Source organism: Rosa chinensis, chromosome 1 (assembly GCF_002994745.2).
Source record: "Rosa chinensis cultivar Old Blush chromosome 1, RchiOBHm-V2, whole genome shotgun sequence".
NCBI classification, from domain to species: domain Eukaryota; kingdom Viridiplantae; phylum Streptophyta; class Magnoliopsida; order Rosales; family Rosaceae; genus Rosa; species Rosa chinensis.
The window spans coordinates 60,440,973-60,460,436 of record NC_037088.1 but is presented as its reverse complement, the minus strand read 5'-3'; the positions used below and the strand labels follow the sequence as shown (position 1 = coordinate 60,460,436).

The 19,464-nt window shown below is 38.9% G+C and overlaps 1 protein-coding gene across 2 annotated transcripts; it reads left to right on the top strand.

Moving 5' to 3' along the window:
• Positions 1–10,533: 10,533 nt before the first annotated feature.
• On the top strand, positions 10,534–18,212 carry LOC112189804 (SNF2 domain-containing protein CLASSY 1). Of its 2 annotated transcripts, none has more exons than XM_024330121.2 (7): positions 10,534–10,837; positions 11,552–11,628; positions 13,091–13,341; positions 13,529–14,986; positions 15,134–15,280; positions 15,439–17,378; positions 17,600–18,212. In XM_024330121.2, the coding sequence occupies exons 2-6, from the start codon at positions 11,574–11,576 to the stop codon at positions 17,374–17,376; spliced, it is 3,849 nt and encodes a 1,282-aa protein (XP_024185889.1). In that variant the 5' UTR covers positions 10,534–10,837; positions 11,552–11,573; the 3' UTR covers positions 17,377–17,378; positions 17,600–18,212. The 2 variants fall into 2 exon arrangements, with proteins under 2 accessions (XP_024185889.1, XP_024185266.1); XM_024329498.2 differs by having other exon boundaries at positions 10,535–10,837; positions 17,597–18,212.
• Positions 18,213–19,464: the final 1,252 nt, after the last annotated feature.

Here is a 19,464-nt window from a genome sequence, read left to right as displayed (position 1 = left end):
TAGAATGACACCAATAACTATGATAATGTCATGGGTAACAAAACATCAATACATCAAGTGTAGTGTAATTTCATACTCACTAACAAATCCAATTTTAATAATTTCTAAAAATGGATTAAAAAATAAAGGGAGCTTCTATTCATACCTCTAAATTTGGCAATTTGACCTCCCTACTTAATAGACCTCAAACTTACTTTTACAAATAACCAATTTGGTATCTACACCTCTGTAATTTTTCTATAATGCCCATCGTCTAATAAAATAAATAAAAGCCTTTTTTTTTTATTCTATTCATACTTTCAAAAATCAATAGTTGGATCTTCTTTAGTTTTTGAAGATTTGGAATTGCAGCAATTTTTTTTTTTGAAGTTCATCCTCCATATACGAGTAACAAAGGTGCTAGCACTTTTTCAATTAATTGTCGACTCTTGGTTAGTGTAAGCAAAAATACCATGTTTGCTCATCATCTCGTATAAATATGTTTTCCAAGTATTATTTTCATAGCATTTAGGTGTCATTGTCCCTAAATTGATTCTCTCTGACTTGTTTCCATAGCAACTGATCATGCATGATCCTTTTTTTAGATATGTATGGGATAGTGGAGGAAATTACAATTATCAACTGTGAGTCTAGTGCATTCTCCATAGATTTTTATCAGAGGGTCGAATTTTTCATCATATCTATAGAATAGTTCCACATAAAATTGCTCTGCACTGATGATGTGCAGAAAGATCTTGTGGACAACTATCCATTGCTACGTTTGTCATATAAACGTGTTGGAGTATTGCTTTTTGTCATCGCTCGTTCACATGTTTGATTGCATTCAGAATGAGTAGGGCTTCATCAACTAAGTTGTCTTTGTATTTCCTATTTTCTCTCCTTCTATTTTTTTTATAGCGTAATGATAGATCTTGCAAATTGTCAGCTGTGTGAGCAAGGAAGTCTATCACACGAGGACAAAGTCAAATTCAGAAAATTTTGACTACAATATTAAATAACGTTTGGTGATATATATTTTAGGGTTTACATTGGAGGAGAAAATTTTTCCCAAGTTGAAGACTATTACTGTTCGTAGAGATAAGAAGAGATTTGTTTTTTTTCCTTATTTGTGTCTTTATTGGTAATTTGACATGAGTTGACAAAGTTAATTATTACTTGTAAAAAGTGAGAGGTCCAAATACCAATTTTGGAGGTATGAATAGAAGCTCCAAAAAATAAACGGATGTTGAAGGAAAAAAAAATTCAATCATACTCGTAATGGCCATTCTCATATTTTAAAGGTAATTTTGTTGCTATTAAGGTAACCACATTATGATTTTCTTAATACAACAAAAGTGTTTTAGGGAATCAGAAATTGAGAGAAAATCGCTATGTATCCTCATTGATAATAGGGGTCTCTTTATATAGAAGATTACAATGTATAGAGTCTGAATCATACTAGGAAATAATCTCTAGATTCTTCTAATTAAACCCTATTACTACTAGGTCAAGTAACCTAGAGTTTGGGCCAGACACAATTTGGATTTACTTAAACACTTCCCCTTGTGTCGCCCAAATATGTTGCTTTCTCGTTGCCTCATTAAAACCTTGTCGAGTAATAAAAACCCGGTGACACAAAAATAACCTCGGTCGAATGGGAAAAAGAGCACAATTCACCATTCACGTTTCAAGACCATACATGTAGACACCTCCCCCTGATGTCTTCACCTCCCCCTGATGATGCGCTTTTAGCAAGCGCATAATTTAACCCTGAAAATATCGTTAGTAATATAAGTAAGTAGGGATCGTTCTATTCCGGGGATTGAGGGTACACCTGTCAATGTAGGACAAACAAACAATTAAAATTAAAACAAAGTATAATATTCACAAAGACATTACAAAATATATACAGATTTACGAAAAGGGGGGGATTTTTGGTTTTTGGATTTTCGAAAATAAAACTAAGTTAACAAAATAATTAAAATGCAAAAACATAAAAATACGAATGGAATGAGAGAACAAAGATCAAAATCGAAACATATGATTAAAATTGATTCAAACCCTAATATTGTTCATCTAAGTCATGAGAAGGGAGTTGATCATGTGAAACGTTAAAAGCAAACAATTTCCCATATTTTACTTTTCAATGCTAATTAATCTAAGTGAAAGCACAAAGACTAATCCTATCAAACATGCATTCAAGCCCTAGAAAGCTAGTCAATCATAACATGTTCAACGTAATAAACATAGAGAAAGGCTATCAACTCAAGTGTACAACTTAGTATAGAAAAGTCCACCTAATTGCAATCCTCGTTAATTAAATTCGATCTTTGTCTAAAACCTTTACTACTTTGGTTCAAGTTTACACAAAACGAAAAGTCGATTTCATGTTCTTAAACCTAGCAACAATTATGCATAAACCCTATAAGTGTCGACCCAAATAAGATTAATACACAAAGGATATCTATAATGCAAATTTAATTAAACAAACCCACATAAGCAACTCTCGAAGAACAATAATATGAATCTGAAAATTCTCAATTAATCATAAAAATTATAGAAATTAATATTTGTTCAAACACATGTGTCAACTAGAACAAAACCAACGAAATTCAAAGCAAAGGTTACAAAGGAGAATCGGATTACACCGTGGATGAAGATGAGATGGATGATAAACGTTGTGGGCTCTTGAATCTTGAAAGCAAGCTTCAAGGATGGATATGGATGGTGATGCTCACGGCTTCTCTTCTTCTTCCTTTGGCCTTGCTTGAACTCGTGGAGATGACTAGATGATGGATGGGAAAATGGAAAGGAAATAGAGAGACAAAGAAGATGGAATAGATGAAGGAATGTGTGTTATGGATTCAGGAATTGGTGATTGAGAGTGAGAGGAGAATGTGTTTAAATAGGGAAGAAAAAGAAGAGTGAAATGATGAGATGAAGAAAAATAATGAAAGTGGAGTATGAGAGTGGTTTGTAAAATATATAAAAGATGAGGTAATGATGAAAGCAAAGCATGAAGGTGAAGAAATGTGGAAGTGATGATGATCTTTTAGAGTAGAAAAATGTATCCAAGGAAAAAGAAATGCTTTCTTCATGTGGATAGGAAACATGAACATGTGGTGTTGAGCTGTTTTCAGGTCAGTTTCTGCCCCTTTATTCCTTCAATTATTTCTCCATCAAAACTTCATATTGGGCCTCCGATTTCTTCATATAAAATGTTCCTCTATGAGTGTAGATCATCCTGATAAATTTTCAGAGCTTCAATCCATGTGGTTGGGCCAGAAATTCTGCTGGACTCCTCACAGGTCTAGTTTTCCAGTTTTGCTTCTGCAGAAAATTAGACTGATTGTTTGAAGGCCTTCCACTTCTATATGGATCTTGCACTCTTCATATGAAATGTTCCTTTGGGTGTCTAGAATGGATCTGGAAGGTTTCAGCTCATTTGAAGTTCATTTAGTCAGGCGGCCGCTCCTTCTTCTTTGCTTGGCTTGGTTTCTCATCGGAGTAGGAATATGTGTAAAATTGATCTTTTAGTACATTCCACCTTCATCTACTCCAATGTACTTTCATCTTTGCTCTCTTTGGTGTTCGCAAGCTCTTCTTTCTATTTATGAGTTCATTTCCACTTTTTAGCTCGGAGGTCCTAAAAATAGAAACTAAACAGAAAAATAGAAACTTTCCTAAAATGAAAAATAACAACTTTCCTAAACTGAAAATGGAAACTTACTAAAAATGATAAATAGAAACTACAAAATAGAAACTTTCTACAAATAGGAACTTTCCCAATCGAAGAATGGAAACTTTCCAAAACAGGGATTTTCTAAGGAAATGGCGCAGAAAATGTAGGGAAAAGCAGTTAAAACGTCGCATTAAAATGCTCCTATCACCTGACGACTATGGTCATTGGAGTTCGGATAACTTCAGCAAACGATGCTACCAACCTGTTTCTCGAAAGTGGAATTTAGGCAATGACTTAGTGAGCAAGTCTTCCATACTGTCCTCAGATCGAACCTAGTTCACTTTGATCTTGAGGAGAGTTTGTTGTTGCTGATTATGCTTGTTGTTGTCCCTTTTGATGTAGTCTTACTTCATTCGTTCAAAACAAGCAGCATTATGCTAAATGCTCGTAGGCTCATCTGTGGTAGACTTCAAACCACAATAGTTCGAACATGCGTAATCATGTATCCAATCCATAAATATTCACGAACTATTTCGTGAAGAGTAATAATCTCTGCATGGTTCGAAGATATAGCGATTATGGTCTATTTCTGTAGACCTCTAAGATATCATGGTCTTTACCCATGGTGAACACTTAACCAGTTTGGGAATGACATTTGTATGGGTCAGAGAGATACCAATATCAGCAAACCCTTCCAAAACACATGTCGTTTTGGAATAAGGATAAAGGACGCAGGCCAGTGTTGGCTGCGATCCTGGTGTGTGATGGGTCTGAATCCATCATCTCTCTGTAGGGATAGAAGGATAGAACAAACCCATATCAATCGTACATCTCAAGTACTGAAAGATATCTTTTACACCAATCCAATGGCGTCACATTGGTGCAAAGCTATATCTAGCTAACAAGTTCATGGCAAATGAGATGTCAGATCTTATACATTGAGCTAAGTACAATAATGCGCCTATTGTACTTAACTAGGACATTTCTGCCCCTAGCGCATCTTCGTCATCATCCTTTGAACGAAGATGATCCATTTTAGGATCAAGAATACGGATAATCATGGCGGTGCTTGAAGGCTTGACCTTGTCAAAATGCCTAAGCATCTATCAACACGATGCTCAAGTTTCAAACTGAGACATAATCGTGTTCTCCCAAAATCCTTTATCTCAAACTCGGATTTCAAGTGTTCAGCTGTTTTCCCTTAACTCTATAAGGGTTTCCAATTAAGATAATGTCCAACATGAACTGCGATAAAATCTGAAACTTGTTATGGAAACGCGTGGGTATATCCCTTCCCAATCAAGTAGTCACTTTAATGAGCGTTTCAACCTTTTTGTAAACGCGCTCTGTGGTCTAGAGCCACTTGACTTGGGTAAATGAAGTTCACCATGAACCTTCATGTATGTTCCGTATCTAGATCCCCATAGAAATACGTAGTGACCACATTTGTAAGTTGCATGATCAGTTATTCGTAAACTACCAAACTGATAGGGTAGTGGAGTGCAATGACATCCATTACGAGAGATTATGTCTCATCGTAGTCGATTCCAGGGAGTTTTATGAGAAGCCTTGAGCCATGAGGTGAGATTACCATATCTTTTTCTCACTACGCTTTCTAACGAAGCTGACTCATTAGTTAACAGGTTTTATGTTAAGAGGTGTTGGCATCATTGGCTCAAAAAAGCTCATTTTCGTTAGAGAATCCAACTTAACCTGGTTCACATCTTTCCATTTAGGCCAAATTTCTCTACGGTGGCATTTATTCATTAACGAAGCGTGGTTCGATATCATCGAACTCAACAAACTCATGCGCAACAAAATGCGCAACTACATCATCAATTATGATGGAGTTTCTATCCCACATCTCATGTACACTAGTGTAATTTTCATAGAGTTCTATATTCAAGAATAGGTTCTAACGTTGAGGCGTCCCCCAACGATAACCATAATCCTGAAGATTCTCATGAGATGAATTTTGAGTCTTAATGATCAAAAGATTGGAATGTACCAAAGTATCATTCGAACCCACGGGCCTCCCACACATTGTAGCTGGGGCCATGGCCTATAATGCCAGAGTGCCACTCTCTTTGGCGTCGGCACCATGCTTACCTCCGTGTAGGGTGGCGCTACGTCCTCTCGTAGGGACATCCATCCTTGCAGGCATGTTTGCAGCATATTTGTGTGATCTCGTCACTTTAACGGGGATCAAGATGAGACATAGTGGAGACAGACTATGACAATTTCTGTCGTTCCTATTGAACATTCATGTTCTTATCTCCTCCTAACGATGGGAAGACTATCTCATCAAACTGACAACCTGCAAATGTAGCAGTAAGGAGATCGCTTTGCAAGGGTATGAAGCGGCGGACGATTGTTGGAGTCTTCAATCCAACGTAGTTGCCCATTTGTCTGTAAAGACCAATCACAGAGCGCTGTGGCGACGCAATTGGCACGTGAATGGCATACTCAAATATGCGTAAGTACTATTCTTGTACCCAATCACTAGCTGTAACGTAGAGGTAGATTGAGTGGCTGTGGGTCGTAGATGAATTAGCTTAGCTGCATGCGATATTACATCACCCCAAACGAATATAAGGAGCTTGATGCACATTACTAATAACCTGACAACCATCGTAGTCGTTTCCTCAAGACCATTTGGGTGTGTACATGAGAATATGATGTCCAACATCAATCCCAATGCAATAACCATCGAAAGTCTTCGATGTAAAATCACTAGCATAGTCAAATCCAATTGACTGAATAGGATGATTCGGGAATTGAGCCCGTTGTCATATGATATGTGCTATGAGTTTAGCATAAGCACCATTATAAGTGGACAATGGCACAACACGTGACCAACGTGTTTGCATGTCAACCAACATCATGAGATATTTAAACGGCCGCAAGTTGGTTGAACTAGTCCACAGAATCCCCACGGATTTTATATAAGAACATAATGAGTATTTTAATATCTTTTGCATAGGACGGTCTCAGTCCTAATTTCCCTAAGGAACGGGATATGTAAAACGAGCGAGAGGCTTTAGAAGCAACCAATGAGAATTTTGGTTAGGCCTGAGCGTCTGAAACGCTATTTTGAAGTAAGTTGGTGATTACAACATCACCTAGGGCGCCATCACCATGCTGGACGCCATCCATGGCATCATGGATAGGGACTACTCTTGCCCTAGGCTGGTGGTGGATGGAGGTGGTGCCCTAGGCAGCAGCGTCGGTCACATTTAGTCCAGGAATCAACTTTTGATTCATGCTTCATTTCGCTGGATAGAAAAGATGTCCATGTGAAGTCTTTAATAGACATATCATGACCAGGATGACCTATCCTGTCGTGACAAAGCTAATATGTGTCTAAATCAAAGAGATCTTCTCTCAAAACTTTATTGGATTTAATAGCTCGATCGAATAGTGACATGAAGTCCACTAGAGACACATAAACTTCTCTAATATGCGCATTTATTCACAATCGTTAGAGGCATTACAAAGGAACTCATTTCCGTTCTCTACATGCGTTTTTGCATGGACTTCGTTGGCTATTCATATGTGCGATTCGCCCTAGAAGCGTAGCAATTTTATATGACAGTAATCAAGGTGCCATTTGGCAAGGGGACTATGGGCTATTCCATGTCCTTGAATTAATATTGATGGCCCAGTCATTGTAGTCACAAAGTAATATGCTTAGAATCAAAATGGAGTCAAAATGAAAAGAACTCTAAATTTTATTCATAAGCCAACGGAGTCACATCATTGTCTCTTTAACCAAAGAAAATCTAATCCAAAATGCTAGCTAATGCAAAACAAGGATAGTCGTCTAACTTCTTTAGGTAATTCCAAAATAAATGTGACCAGCTGAGTAGAGAGATGTCAGTGGAGCAAGGCTCGTTTTAAGTACCACTAATCTCATAACCTTTCTAGACATCACACGTACTTTGGGTGAGCCTATTTTGAAGAAAGACTAAACCATTGGCATTTACTACAAAGTATATGACAATTGCCTATTACATATCTTGGAAAACTAAAGACTTAAACAGAATTGGCGATCTATTGATCTCAGCTAGATTTGTAGTCTTCAACCCTACACTTTAGATCATCTTCTTAATCTTCTTGTTCCACATAGTGAGCTTTTCTGCTTCACAATATGCTTTGTAGGCGGTGACTAGTTCTTCACGAGCTCTACAAATGTGTGCCTAATGATCAGACACTCCACATCGAGAACATACATCTCTTTGCTCAAATTCCATTGATTGAGGCGCTTTGAAAGCGTCATTTAGATGGCTCTTAGTGTTGGTGTCGCAACCAACATGGCCAGCCCTCTCTTTTTCCACGTTGACTTCTTCGGTTCCGTGTTCGCCTATTTTGGCAGTTACCTTCCCAAGTAGAGCGATTATATGGACCAGAACATCCAAATGTATCCCTAAGATTAGGATTTCGCTCTTGGCGCCCTCTCTTTGGGGCGCGACTATAATTGGATTCCAGAATATACTATGTTCCCACGGATCTCGAATTATAGTTCTTCACAAGGATGTTATCATGCTTTTCAGTGACATTCATAGCTCCAATGAGCTCATGAAACCTTATGATCCGTCTTGCAGTAACGTTGATTCGATAGTTCTTAGCAACCATCAATGCAGAGACGGGGAAGGTAGAGAGAGTCTTCTCAATCAACATCACATTTGTGATCTCTTTACCACAGAATTCCATTAAGGATTCAATGCGAAATGCTTCTGAGTTGTAGTCAAGAACTGACTTGAAATCACAGAAGCGGAGGCTATGTCATCTCACTTCTAGGTCAGGAAGCAGGGAGTCACGGACGTTGCCAAATCTCCTTCTGGAGTCTTCATTCATACACTTGTACTGGAGCGAATCATCCATATGACGAGTCATTAGGATGAGCGAATCATCCATATGATGAGTCATTAGGATGATGGCTTTCGCCTTATTTGCCTCTAAGGCTGCTCTATTTGCTTCCAAAGCTTGAGCTTGCTCAACAGTTAGCACGTCCTGGCTAGGCTTGAGAATCGTCTCCAGGATTCCATCGGCCTTGAGATGCTGGCGGACATCACGAACCCACCTGTGATATCCCGAGCCAGTTGTTCCCAATTTTGCAAAGTCCAATTTGTTCAGGTTACTTATCTTGAAAGAGAACAATAAAAAGGGTTAGTTTCGGAGCGTAAAATGCTACCACGAAAACATATAAAATTCCTGAGCGTAATCGCTTCCAGGAAATTAGGACTTTTTTAGCGTAGTCGCTTACAAGAAATTAAATTCCAAGAGGTATTTGATTAGATCGAAACAATGGCGTAAGTGGCCGATCATAAATTCTCTCCAAACTCTAAGTTTGGAGATCTCAACAAGCTTGGAGTGAGCACGAACCCCCACAGTTCTTCTTAATTTGGTCTCCCCTATGATGAAGAAAGGGGGGTAGAAGAAGGGAGGTTGCAAGTCCCCGAAAAATAAGAGAAATTAAATTTAAAAACGGGAATGTTTAGTAAAAAATACCTGGAAATAGGTCGCCGGAAAATTTGGTAGAAAAGTAGCCAGAAAGTGGAACGGAAGCGGTCAACCGGCGTTGATCGGTGTTGACCGTGCTGACGTGGTGCTGGGTCCGCTGTTGACGTGGATGATGATGTGTCAGGTTCTGCTGGGCTGACGTAAGCGGGCTGTTGGGCTGAAGTCGGCTGGCTTCTGGGCTTGGGTTAGTGGGCCTCTAGGTCGAGTGCTTTCTTCTTCTGGGCCGAAGGCTTTTGGGCTCAGTGGATGGGTTGCGTCAGTCTCGTGTTAGGTTTTGCTGGGCTGACGTCAACGGGCTTCTGGGCTTGGGTTAGTGGGCCTCTGGGCCGAGTGCTTTCTTCTTCTGGGTCGAAGGCTTTTGGGCTCTGTGGATGGGCTGCGTCAGTCCCTCCCCTCTTTTTTTTTTTTTTTGTTCTTCTCTTTTCTGCCGGTTTTCTGCAGAATTTTCATTGGCCGGTTCACACACTTTTAGGCCGGTTTTTGTGTTTTTTTCTTCTGGTTCCTGAATCGTCAGATTGAGAGATGTCTACTGACAAAATTTTGTTGAAATTAGGTGCCCGGAAGATGGTGAACCGATGGAATATTTGCTGCGGGTTGGATGGAGCTTCCAGTGGCCAGTTCGGTAGGTTTCTGTCCGGTTCTTGGGGTGGCGCCACCAGTTCTGAACTTCTGGGATTCTTCAAGGTGTAAGGTGGAAGCAGAAAATGCTTCAAGGTTTTGTATTCGGATTCAAGGATTTTAGCTTCTTGAATCAGAGTTTGGTTATTTGTTTCAGGATTAGGGCTTCATGTTGATAACTTGTTTTAGGGAATCAGAAATTGAGAGAAAATCGCTGTATATCCTCATTGATAATAGGAGTCTCTTTATATAGATGATTACAATGTATAGAGTCTGAATCATACAAGGAAATAATCTCTAGATTTTTCTAATTAAACTTTATTATCATTAGGTCAAATAACCTAGAATTTGTACCAAACACAATTTGAATTTACTTAAAAAAAAAAGTTAATTATGAAAATTAATCTATTGGTCTGGGCCGTTCTCGAAACCTCTGTTGAAGAAAAAAGAAAAAGAAAAAAAAAAGGAACTTACTGGCTTTTGGGTCGGGACACGAAACAGTCAACAAAAAGGCGTTGACTAAAAACGTTTTAGACTTTTTAAAGTTTTTAAATTTGGAAATAATCTGCAACCAACAAACTCTGGGGAGTTTGTTGCGAATTCATGTCATCATTTTCCGTCACCACTGCCATGGGTCCCCTCACCTCAATCACAGCCATTGGATCCACTTTCCATCTCCCCAGAAGGCCCTCCCCGACGCCCATTATTTACACCCACTGCCCCTGTCCCCTCTCCTTTTGCGTTTCATGCAAAAAACAGCAAAACCCGGATTTCGAGGCCCTTCTTTTCAGTCTCTCCTTTTTAATAAATATATAGATTTCTCCGCCACTGTCAGTTTCATCACTCACTTTACTCTCTCTCACTCACTCCGATGCCCACTTTCACTGTTCAAAGTATTCTCTTATCTTCATCACAACATAACCGCCTGTTAGCTCCGGTGCCGGAACAATCAGAGCTCCGATCATCCATCTCTTCAGAGGAGCAAGTTCCCTTTGAGACGATGAAGCTTTGAGTCCAGCTTGATCTTGTTTCAGAGTACGTTTTCTTATTCGTTTTACTTGGTGAATGCTAGCTATTTCTTTTTACCTGGTTTGAGTTTGATTGGTTTTATCAATGATCAGCAAACTGGGTTTGAGTTTGATTGGTTTTATCTTCATTTCAGATACGTTACTGGTGATTTGTAATTTTTTTTTTTTCTGGGGTTTTTTGTTTGCTATTTTGGGTTCTGTTGTTTTTCTGGTGAGTTCTGCAGAGGTTGCGTTTTTTACCACATGAAGAAAAAAAAGTTTACTTTTTAATTTTGTTGCATGTAAAGGTAGCTAGCGCTTTCATTTCTTAATTCTGATATCTACTATGCGATCTCGGTCATTCTGTCTCCAATAATTTGACTGAATTATTTTTATTTGGGTAACAAGGAATTTTGCTTTTACTTTCTGAAAGTTGATCATTCCTTTTCTCTAATCTGGTAAAAAAAGGTGGTTTCTTTATCAAAAAAAGAAAAGAAATCTTCATGATCGTTAAATCGTATAGATTTAAAGAGCAAATAATAGTAGAAAAGGAAAATACTTCTTCATTGTAATTATTAATTATATTGGATATGCTGTTGTAACTGTGTGACCTAGATATCTGCAAGTAGTAACTGTGAAACCTACTTTGAAAGCTGGCAAGCATAATAGTGAGAGTTTTTGAAGTTTGAAGTTTGAATTAAGTGTGCAGTATTAGTCACTAATGATCGGCATTGTGTTGCAGGTACGACAGACTTGACATCAGAATGAAGATAAAGAAGAGGCATCTGTATCGAGCTAAGCATCCATTTGATGCTCATCGTAAGCATCGTCTCCTTTTTCTTTTTATTTTTCTTTGTTTGTACTGTTTTTGTTTCTTTTTTAAAAGTTAATTTCCATATTAATAGACTTTACTTGTGAACATTCTGGGGAATTCAGCAAGAACTAGCTAGTTATGCTTTTCTTCTGCAAAGTAACTTATTTCAGGGTCAATGACTTGCTCTTAAAGTCTTGTCATTTTTGTTTGTAACGCTAGTATCACAGCACAAAGTGATGAGAATCAAATTTTCGTATATACCATCATGAACACTACTATAGTCCATCCCCCACTGGCGCATATGCGACTTCTAACCTTAAGTTAGAAATCCGGATAATGGTGGGACCCACATTGCCGCCTATGCTCCTCGATAGCTAGAAATCTTTTATGTGCACATGGGCAGCGGGGATTTCCAACCGCATGCCCGTAAATGATTGTGGGACTCACAATTGAGTGTGCGAGTATCAATAGCTAGAAGTCTTTCACATGCACATTGGTGGCGGTGACTTCCAACCGCACGCCCGCAGCTGATTGTGCGACCCACAATTTAGTGCATGAGTATCGATAGCTAGAAGTCTTTCACATGCACGTGGGAGACGATTTCTCGCCACCCACCCATTGATGAGTGTGGGACCAATAATGGAGCCTGCACTCATCAATAGCTAGATATCTTTCATGAGCATTTTCATGTAGGCGCCCGCAGATGATCGTGGGACCCATAGTGGAGCCTACACTCATCAATAGTAGTAATCTTTCATGCATACGTGGGTGGCGATTTTCATCCACGCAACTGTAGAAAATGTGGGACTCATAGTGCAGCATACATCATCTATAGATAGAAATATGCACACACACGTGGGCAAAGATTTATGGTCGTGAATGCCAACGGTTGGTGCATAAGCGGTTATAGGTCCATACATGTTCTAACACAAAGGGAGATGCAAGTGGGTTTGACATTAAAAACTAACCAAGTTCCCCATTCTTTCAAGGGTTTTGTTTACGGGTTGGTAGGTAATCAAATCACATGTACCTTTATGAGTTTATTCTCATTTATCCATTCCTCATTTCAAGTAAGTAAACGTGTCTAGTATGGGAACTACAACAGAACCCATATTATTTAACAGCTAGTTGTTCACATGCCCTCGTGTAAATGACTTTGGCATTTTCCAGTCTAAACATAGGAATTAGTCATTCTTTCTAAAAGAAAAGAATTTTCCCTGAAAAGAAAGGAAAATGATTTCTTGTTATTTAGGTTTCGAGATAATTAAAGAATACAACTCATGATGTCAGTTTTAGTATTTTGCAAAACGGAAGAAGGGGCTTGTTTCAATTCTTTTCTTTCTTAGACACTAGCTCATGCTATTATGTTATCATGTTTCTACTCGCACCAAACATTTGATTTTAAGCTAGAGTTGTATGCTGTAACATTCTTATCATATATCTTACATTCAATGTTGTGCTTGGCAGTCTTTGAGGCTCTTTGCTGTGGATCATGGAAAGGTGTGGAACTTCTAAGAATTAGCAATGGAACTATGAACATGAAATTCATAGACCATCCATGTGTGATTCAGGATAAAGGTCCATTTGCCAACCTTAGAATAAAATCAAGAAGAGCAACTTTATATGATTGCATTTGCTTGTTGAGGCCTGGTGTGGATATCTGTGTGCTTTCAAACTCTGATCATACAGAGAGTTCAGATAAGGAAAGGCGAGATCCGGTGAGTGGCAGTCTAATTTCAAACATCTCTAACTCTTACATGACATCTTATCAGAGCAAGTTAACAATTATAACCATCATTACCCCAGAGGAAGACCAAAGAAGAAAAGAAAAAAATAGTCTCGCCAAACCTTATAACAGTTAGGTCTAAATGTTTGTGTCTGAGTGTGTTATGTGGTCTAATGCAGGTGTGGGTCGATGCTAGAATAAGTTCTATCGAAAGGGAGCCTCATGACTCTCAATGCTCATGCCAGTTTCATGTCAACTTTTATGTTAACCAAGGACCTCTTGGTTCAGAGAGAGCAACACTTAAAAAAGAAACTGAAGTTATTGGAATTGATCAGGTTTTCATCTTGCAAAGGCTTGATAGGAATTCTTGTAAAAATCAGTACTACCGTTGGGATCGCTCTGTGGACTGCTCTACTCTGCCAAACACTAAATTGTTATTGGGGAAATTCTTATCGGACTTGTCATGGTTGCTTGTTACATCTTCCTTGAAGCAGATTGTATTTGATGTAAGATCAGTGCAGAACAAGATTGTGTATCAAATTTCTGGTGGTTATGATGACACAACTCCATCAAACTCTGAAAACTCTTTTAAAGCTGTGAATTTCGGAGTAGAGAATGGGATCCCGGTACCTATAATAGTTCAGTTGGTTCCAGATGATGCTATTGGGGGTGATCCTACTTGTGACATGCATGAAGATAGACCATCTCCAATTTCTGAGGTTCCAGAATTGCGGCGTTCCAAGCGTCGAAAGATACAACCTGATCGTTTCCTTGCATGTGATGCTCCCTCTGAGATACAAATAGGCCCCATTCGAAGCAGGCCATATAAGATAGATCAATCTCAAGATGATTCTGATGACGAATTGTACCTACCACTGTCATACCTTTTTCGTAAGAAGGCAAGCAACTCTTTGGAAGAGGATAGTACTGAGGCAGAGCAAAATGCTGGTTCTAAGAGGAAGCGATCAACCAGTGACAATGATGATCTATTTGAATGCAAAGAAAGCAAGATTAAGTGGATGAAAGTGAAATCAGGTGTGGCTAAAAATAAGACAAAGAAACATCGAGCTGATCAACTTGCCATTGTTCCTGCGTCTGTCAAAAGTGATCAGCTAACCCTTGGAAACTTCCCTCCAAATGCCAATGGTCCTACAAATCGTTCAAAAGACAGTGGTGAATTTCCTACCAAGCATTATTATCGTTTCAGTACTTCTAAAGCACAGAAACCGAAAAGAAACAAAATTGCTGGCTTGGAAGACATGGATGTTCAAACTAAATGGGATGGGGGTGCATCCTCTAGTAGATTTCCGAGAAGAGGCTATCATTACGCATATCATCATCCCTCTATACGATCAAAAAGGACGGATCGGTATACTGGAGCTTATTCAAAGAGGTCCTTAAATGCAGGTGCATACAAGGAGCTGATAAATAAGTTCTTGAAAGACATGGATTGCTCAAACAAGCAAGAACCAAACATTATGGACCAGTGGAAAGATTTCAAGGCAAACAAGAACTCTGATCAAAAGGACGAAACTGAAATGCCAGAAGATGAGGAGGAGGAGGAAATGTCTGAGGAGGATATGTTGTGGAAAGAATTTGAATTAGTAATGGCATCATGTTATCTTCTTGGTGATGAGGTAAAATTTTAAGATTTTTCACTGGCATCTAATTTTCAGCAGCTTTATCATCAAAATTTGAACAAAAATATCAAATTCTGTACTCTTTGGGGAAGTTCTCTTACCGCGCAATGATTAATACATTTGAATTGCTGAATCTATTTTCAGGAATCAAATGGTGCTGCTTCAGGTAAATTTGCACAAAAGTCAGGTCCAGGTTGCAAGCATGACTTCACTCTCGATGAAGAAATTGGGCTTAAGTGCATTATATGTGGCTTTGTCAAGACTGAAATCAAACATGTTACACCCCCCTTTGTAAGTCAATGTAGAAACTCTTGCGTGCAATAGTTTTATGTCACATTCCTTCTGCTGCTATAATTAAACTCAATTTGTATGACAGAATTTTGTGTTTCAATTAGGCTGATCTGTTAGCAAAATTATCAACTGCACCTAATTTCTTGCTTATTCTTTAGGTGCAAAACCCGTATGGGTTCACAGATGATAAAAAACCAAATGAAGAAGATCCACCACCAGATCCTAAAAGAGCTGAATATGAGGAGTTTGATTTCTTCCACAAACGTGATAACCCTGTGGATGAGCATATTTCAGAAGAAAATGACAATGTTTGGGCTTTAATTCCTGAACTTAGAAAGAAACTGTTATTCCACCAGAAGAAGGCTTTTGAGTTTTTATGGAAGAATATTGCCGGATCTATGGAACCAGCATTGATGGAAAAGAAATCCAAGAGAAATGGTGGCTGTGTTATATCTCATACTCCTGGAGCTGGGAAAACTTTTTTGATCATTGCATTTCTTGTTAGCTACCTGAAGTTATTCCCTGGAAAACGACCTTTAGTCCTTGCTCCAAAGACAACACTCTACACCTGGTACAAGGAATTCATTAAATGGAAGATCCCTATACCGGTTTATCTAATTCACGGTCGTAGAACCTATAGAGTGTTTAGGAATAAGTCAGTAACCTATACAAGAGGCCCGAAGCCAACTGACGATGTGATGCATGTTCTCGATTGCCTAGAAAAGATACAGAAGTGGCATGCACAACCTAGTGTTCTTGTCATGGGGTATACTTCTTTCCTAACATTGATGCGTGAAGACTCAAAGTTTGTCCACAGAAGATTTATGGCTCAAGTCCTGAGGGAAAGTCCAGGGCTCCTAGTACTAGACGAAGGGCACAACCCCAGAAGTACCAAATCAAGGTTGAGGAAAGGATTGATGAAAGTTGAAACTGATTTGAGAATATTGCTTTCAGGTACTTTGTTTCAGAACAATTTCTGTGAATACTTCAACACACTTTGTTTGGCAAGGCCGAAGTTTGTGAATGAAGTTTTGAAGTCATTGGACCCAAAATACAGAAGGAAAAAGAAGGCATTGAAGGACAAAGCACGCCATTTGATGGAAGCTCGAGCCAGAAAGTTGTTCTTGGATAAAATTGCCAAGAAAATTGATTCAAATGAAGAAGAAGATCAGAGGATCGAAGGTCTCAACAAGCTGAGAAAGATAACAAACAGATTTATAGATGTGTATGAAGGTGGAAATTCAGACACCCTTCCCGGTCTACAGATTTACACCTTGCTGATGAACACCACTGACATTCAACAAGTGATTTTGGATAGACTGCAACAAATAATGTCCAAGTACAAAGGGTATCCCTTGGAACTAGAACTTCTGATCACCCTTGGATCAATACATCCTTGGCTAATCAAAACTGCAGCTTGTGCTGATAAGTTCTTTAGTCCCCAAGAACTGATGGAGCTTGAGCAATACAAGTATGATTTGCACAAAGGGTCAAAAGTCAAGTTTGTTTTGAACCTGGTTTACCGTGTTACTCGGAAAGAGAAGGTCTTGATTTTCTGCCACAACATTGCACCTGTGAGACTGTTTCTAGAATTGTTTGAGAGGGTCTTTCAGTGGGAGCGAGGCAGAGAAGTTTTGGTTCTTACCGGGGATCTGGAGTTATTTGAACGTGGAAAGGTTATGGACAAATTTGAAGAACCAGGTGGAGCCTCAAAGGTTCTGCTTGCATCTATCACTGCTTGTGCTGAAGGCATTAGTCTGACAGCTGCATCTAGGGTCATCTTGTTGGACTCCGAATGGAATCCTTCCAAGACGAAGCAAGCTATAGCACGAGCTTTTAGGCCTGGTCAGCAAAAGGTTGTGTATGTTTATCAGCTATTGGCAACAGGAACGCTCGAAGAAGACAAGTATAGAAGGACTACATGGAAAGAGTGGGTATCCAGCATGATATTCAGCGAGGCATTTGTGGAGGATCCTTCTCGCTGGCAAGCTGAGAAGATTGAAGATGATATATTGAGGGAAATGGTGGGTGAAGACAAGAGTAAAGCATTCCATATGATCATGAAAAATGAAAAGGCTTCAACACATACTTCATAGAGGTGAGTAGTTCTAGCTTTTCTCTGCTTGTTTCTGTGTCAATTTCCCTGTTTCATATTTACTTTTAAGTTTTATTCTAATCAAAATGGTGAGAACAAAATACATTGATGGAGATTGGGTTAGGAAGGGGAAACAAGGAAGAAAAAAGAGCCTGTGTTAAATTGCGTAATGGCCAATTTATAATGGATTGTCACAATTTACTTTATGTTTATGCATGTAGAAGGTGCTACAAGACGTGTTCAAAAGACGAAGGCTTCTGCCTGTCTGGAACAGTTATAGCAAGAAGCAGTGCAGATTTGGGGCTAAAAGCAGCTAATGGCTCCTGCTGGGACAAACAAGCTAAGCCTGAAGAGAAACACACTTGGCCCTGCCTAATGTCAAAGACAGGATAAAGTTGCTTAATGAGTTCAAAACCCAGGTCTCTGCACAAACAAGTTTCTTCAACTTTCAATGTTGTTGTCACCTTTTCTAGTTTTCTTTTGGTTGACCTTGCGTTGTTCTTCTTCTGAAAAAAAAAAAAAAAAAAAACTTGTGTTGTTGTAGTTTTCAAGATAGTGGGTTTTATGTGTGTGCCGAAATATCCATATAGGTGGTCTGCTAGAACTTAAAAGTCCTATTGACATCAAATACATGGGCGCATAAGTTAGCCTTTAGCTGAAGAAAGTTGATGGGGGTGGGTTGGGAACTTGGGATGAATCCTAGCCTCCTGGGTTCCAAACTTACCAGAAATTATGGGCAGAACTGATGCACCATGTAAATGCTGATGCACGACAATGTGTCCGTGATTTAACTGTCATAACTGAAAGCGTTAATCTGAAATGGTTTTCTTCTTTTCATTTTCAGTTTTTCATGATCTCATTATGGTTGCCTCATCCAAGATGTGGTTGAATGACTGCATGCATAAGAGCTTCCTGATTACACAGTATGCATTATTGCATATTTTCGTAGTACATGTTATGGTTAGGGGTCAGCACTTGTGATAATGTAAGATGACAGCAGATGCATTCCCTTTGATCACCCTAAATGGTGTTTAGGATTTCATTTGGAAAATAGTCAAAGTTTCTTTGCATTTTCGATCACTACATTGTTTCCTCGAGGTACCTTTTAACCATGCCTCAAAATTGGAACAGCTGCACACCAAATAGTATGATCAGAAATGATGAAGGGGCTCTGTTATGATATTCAACTGGTCATAATACAACTTCTGCATGTAATACCAGTTTAGCTTTCCTAATTTCAAGTACGAAATTGGGAGGAGGTGTTTGGCAAATCGATCACAGAGGAAACTTGAACCTGTAAATGTGTGTATAACATTACTACCAAGTACCAACAGATCTTAGCAACAAGCTAAGTCGGCTTCTGATCAGCCCACTGAGGCAATGGAGAAGTGCAATAGCTCATATTTGATTATGTTATTGGTACTGCAAAGGTAAATACCTACAATACAAAACCCCAAATCAGCATCACATGTAACGTAGGTTTGAACAAGTTCTTTACGACTGCAACTTGGTAAAATAGGCAGAAGTTTTGGGAAATAAAATATCTTTACAATAAACAACAAATTATCTAATCCGCGCCTAAAAATATAACAAATAAGCTATATATAGTCATCGGTAAATGTCTACATTATTTACATTATTTTCTTAATCTAAACCGCGTCCAACTCAAATCGTTGATAAAGGTCTATGATATAAATCTCACCCAAAATGGCCAAATCAAATTAAAAGAGTGTTTGGTTTTCGACATCTCGCTTTCCAAAAACATTTGAAATACCACTCTTGTACTCTTCAAACTTCAAAGAATTACCTACTGAGTACTGAAAACTGAAAAGCAAAGCTGCAAAGGCATTAAGCAAAGCGCCTAGTTGCGAGGGTACGCCATGTGAGGAGTGGGTTCCAACTTAGAAAACGCTCAAGTTGGTGGGAGTTGGTTGAATTAGAAAAAATGAGAAAGGACAAAAAGGAAAGTTCAAGTTGAGAAAATCACGCAAAAAGGTTGTAAGACGAGAGAGCAAGAAAACTAAAGGTGTTCTGGCCTTCTGGGTAATAAAATAAAACCCAGTTGAAGCCTGGAGAGGACATTACTAAT

Coding starts and splice junctions, on each gene's coding strand:
- LOC112189804 (XM_024330121.2), top strand. CDS start 11,574: ATGAAGATAAAGAAGAGGCATCTGTATCGAGCTAAGCATCCATTTGAT. Junction 14,987..15,133: donor GTTATCTTCTTGGTGATGAG/GTAAAATTTTAA, acceptor ATCTATTTTCAG/GAATCAAATGGTGCTGCTTC. Junction 15,281..15,438: donor AACATGTTACACCCCCCTTT/GTAAGTCAATGT, acceptor CTTATTCTTTAG/GTGCAAAACCCGTATGGGTT.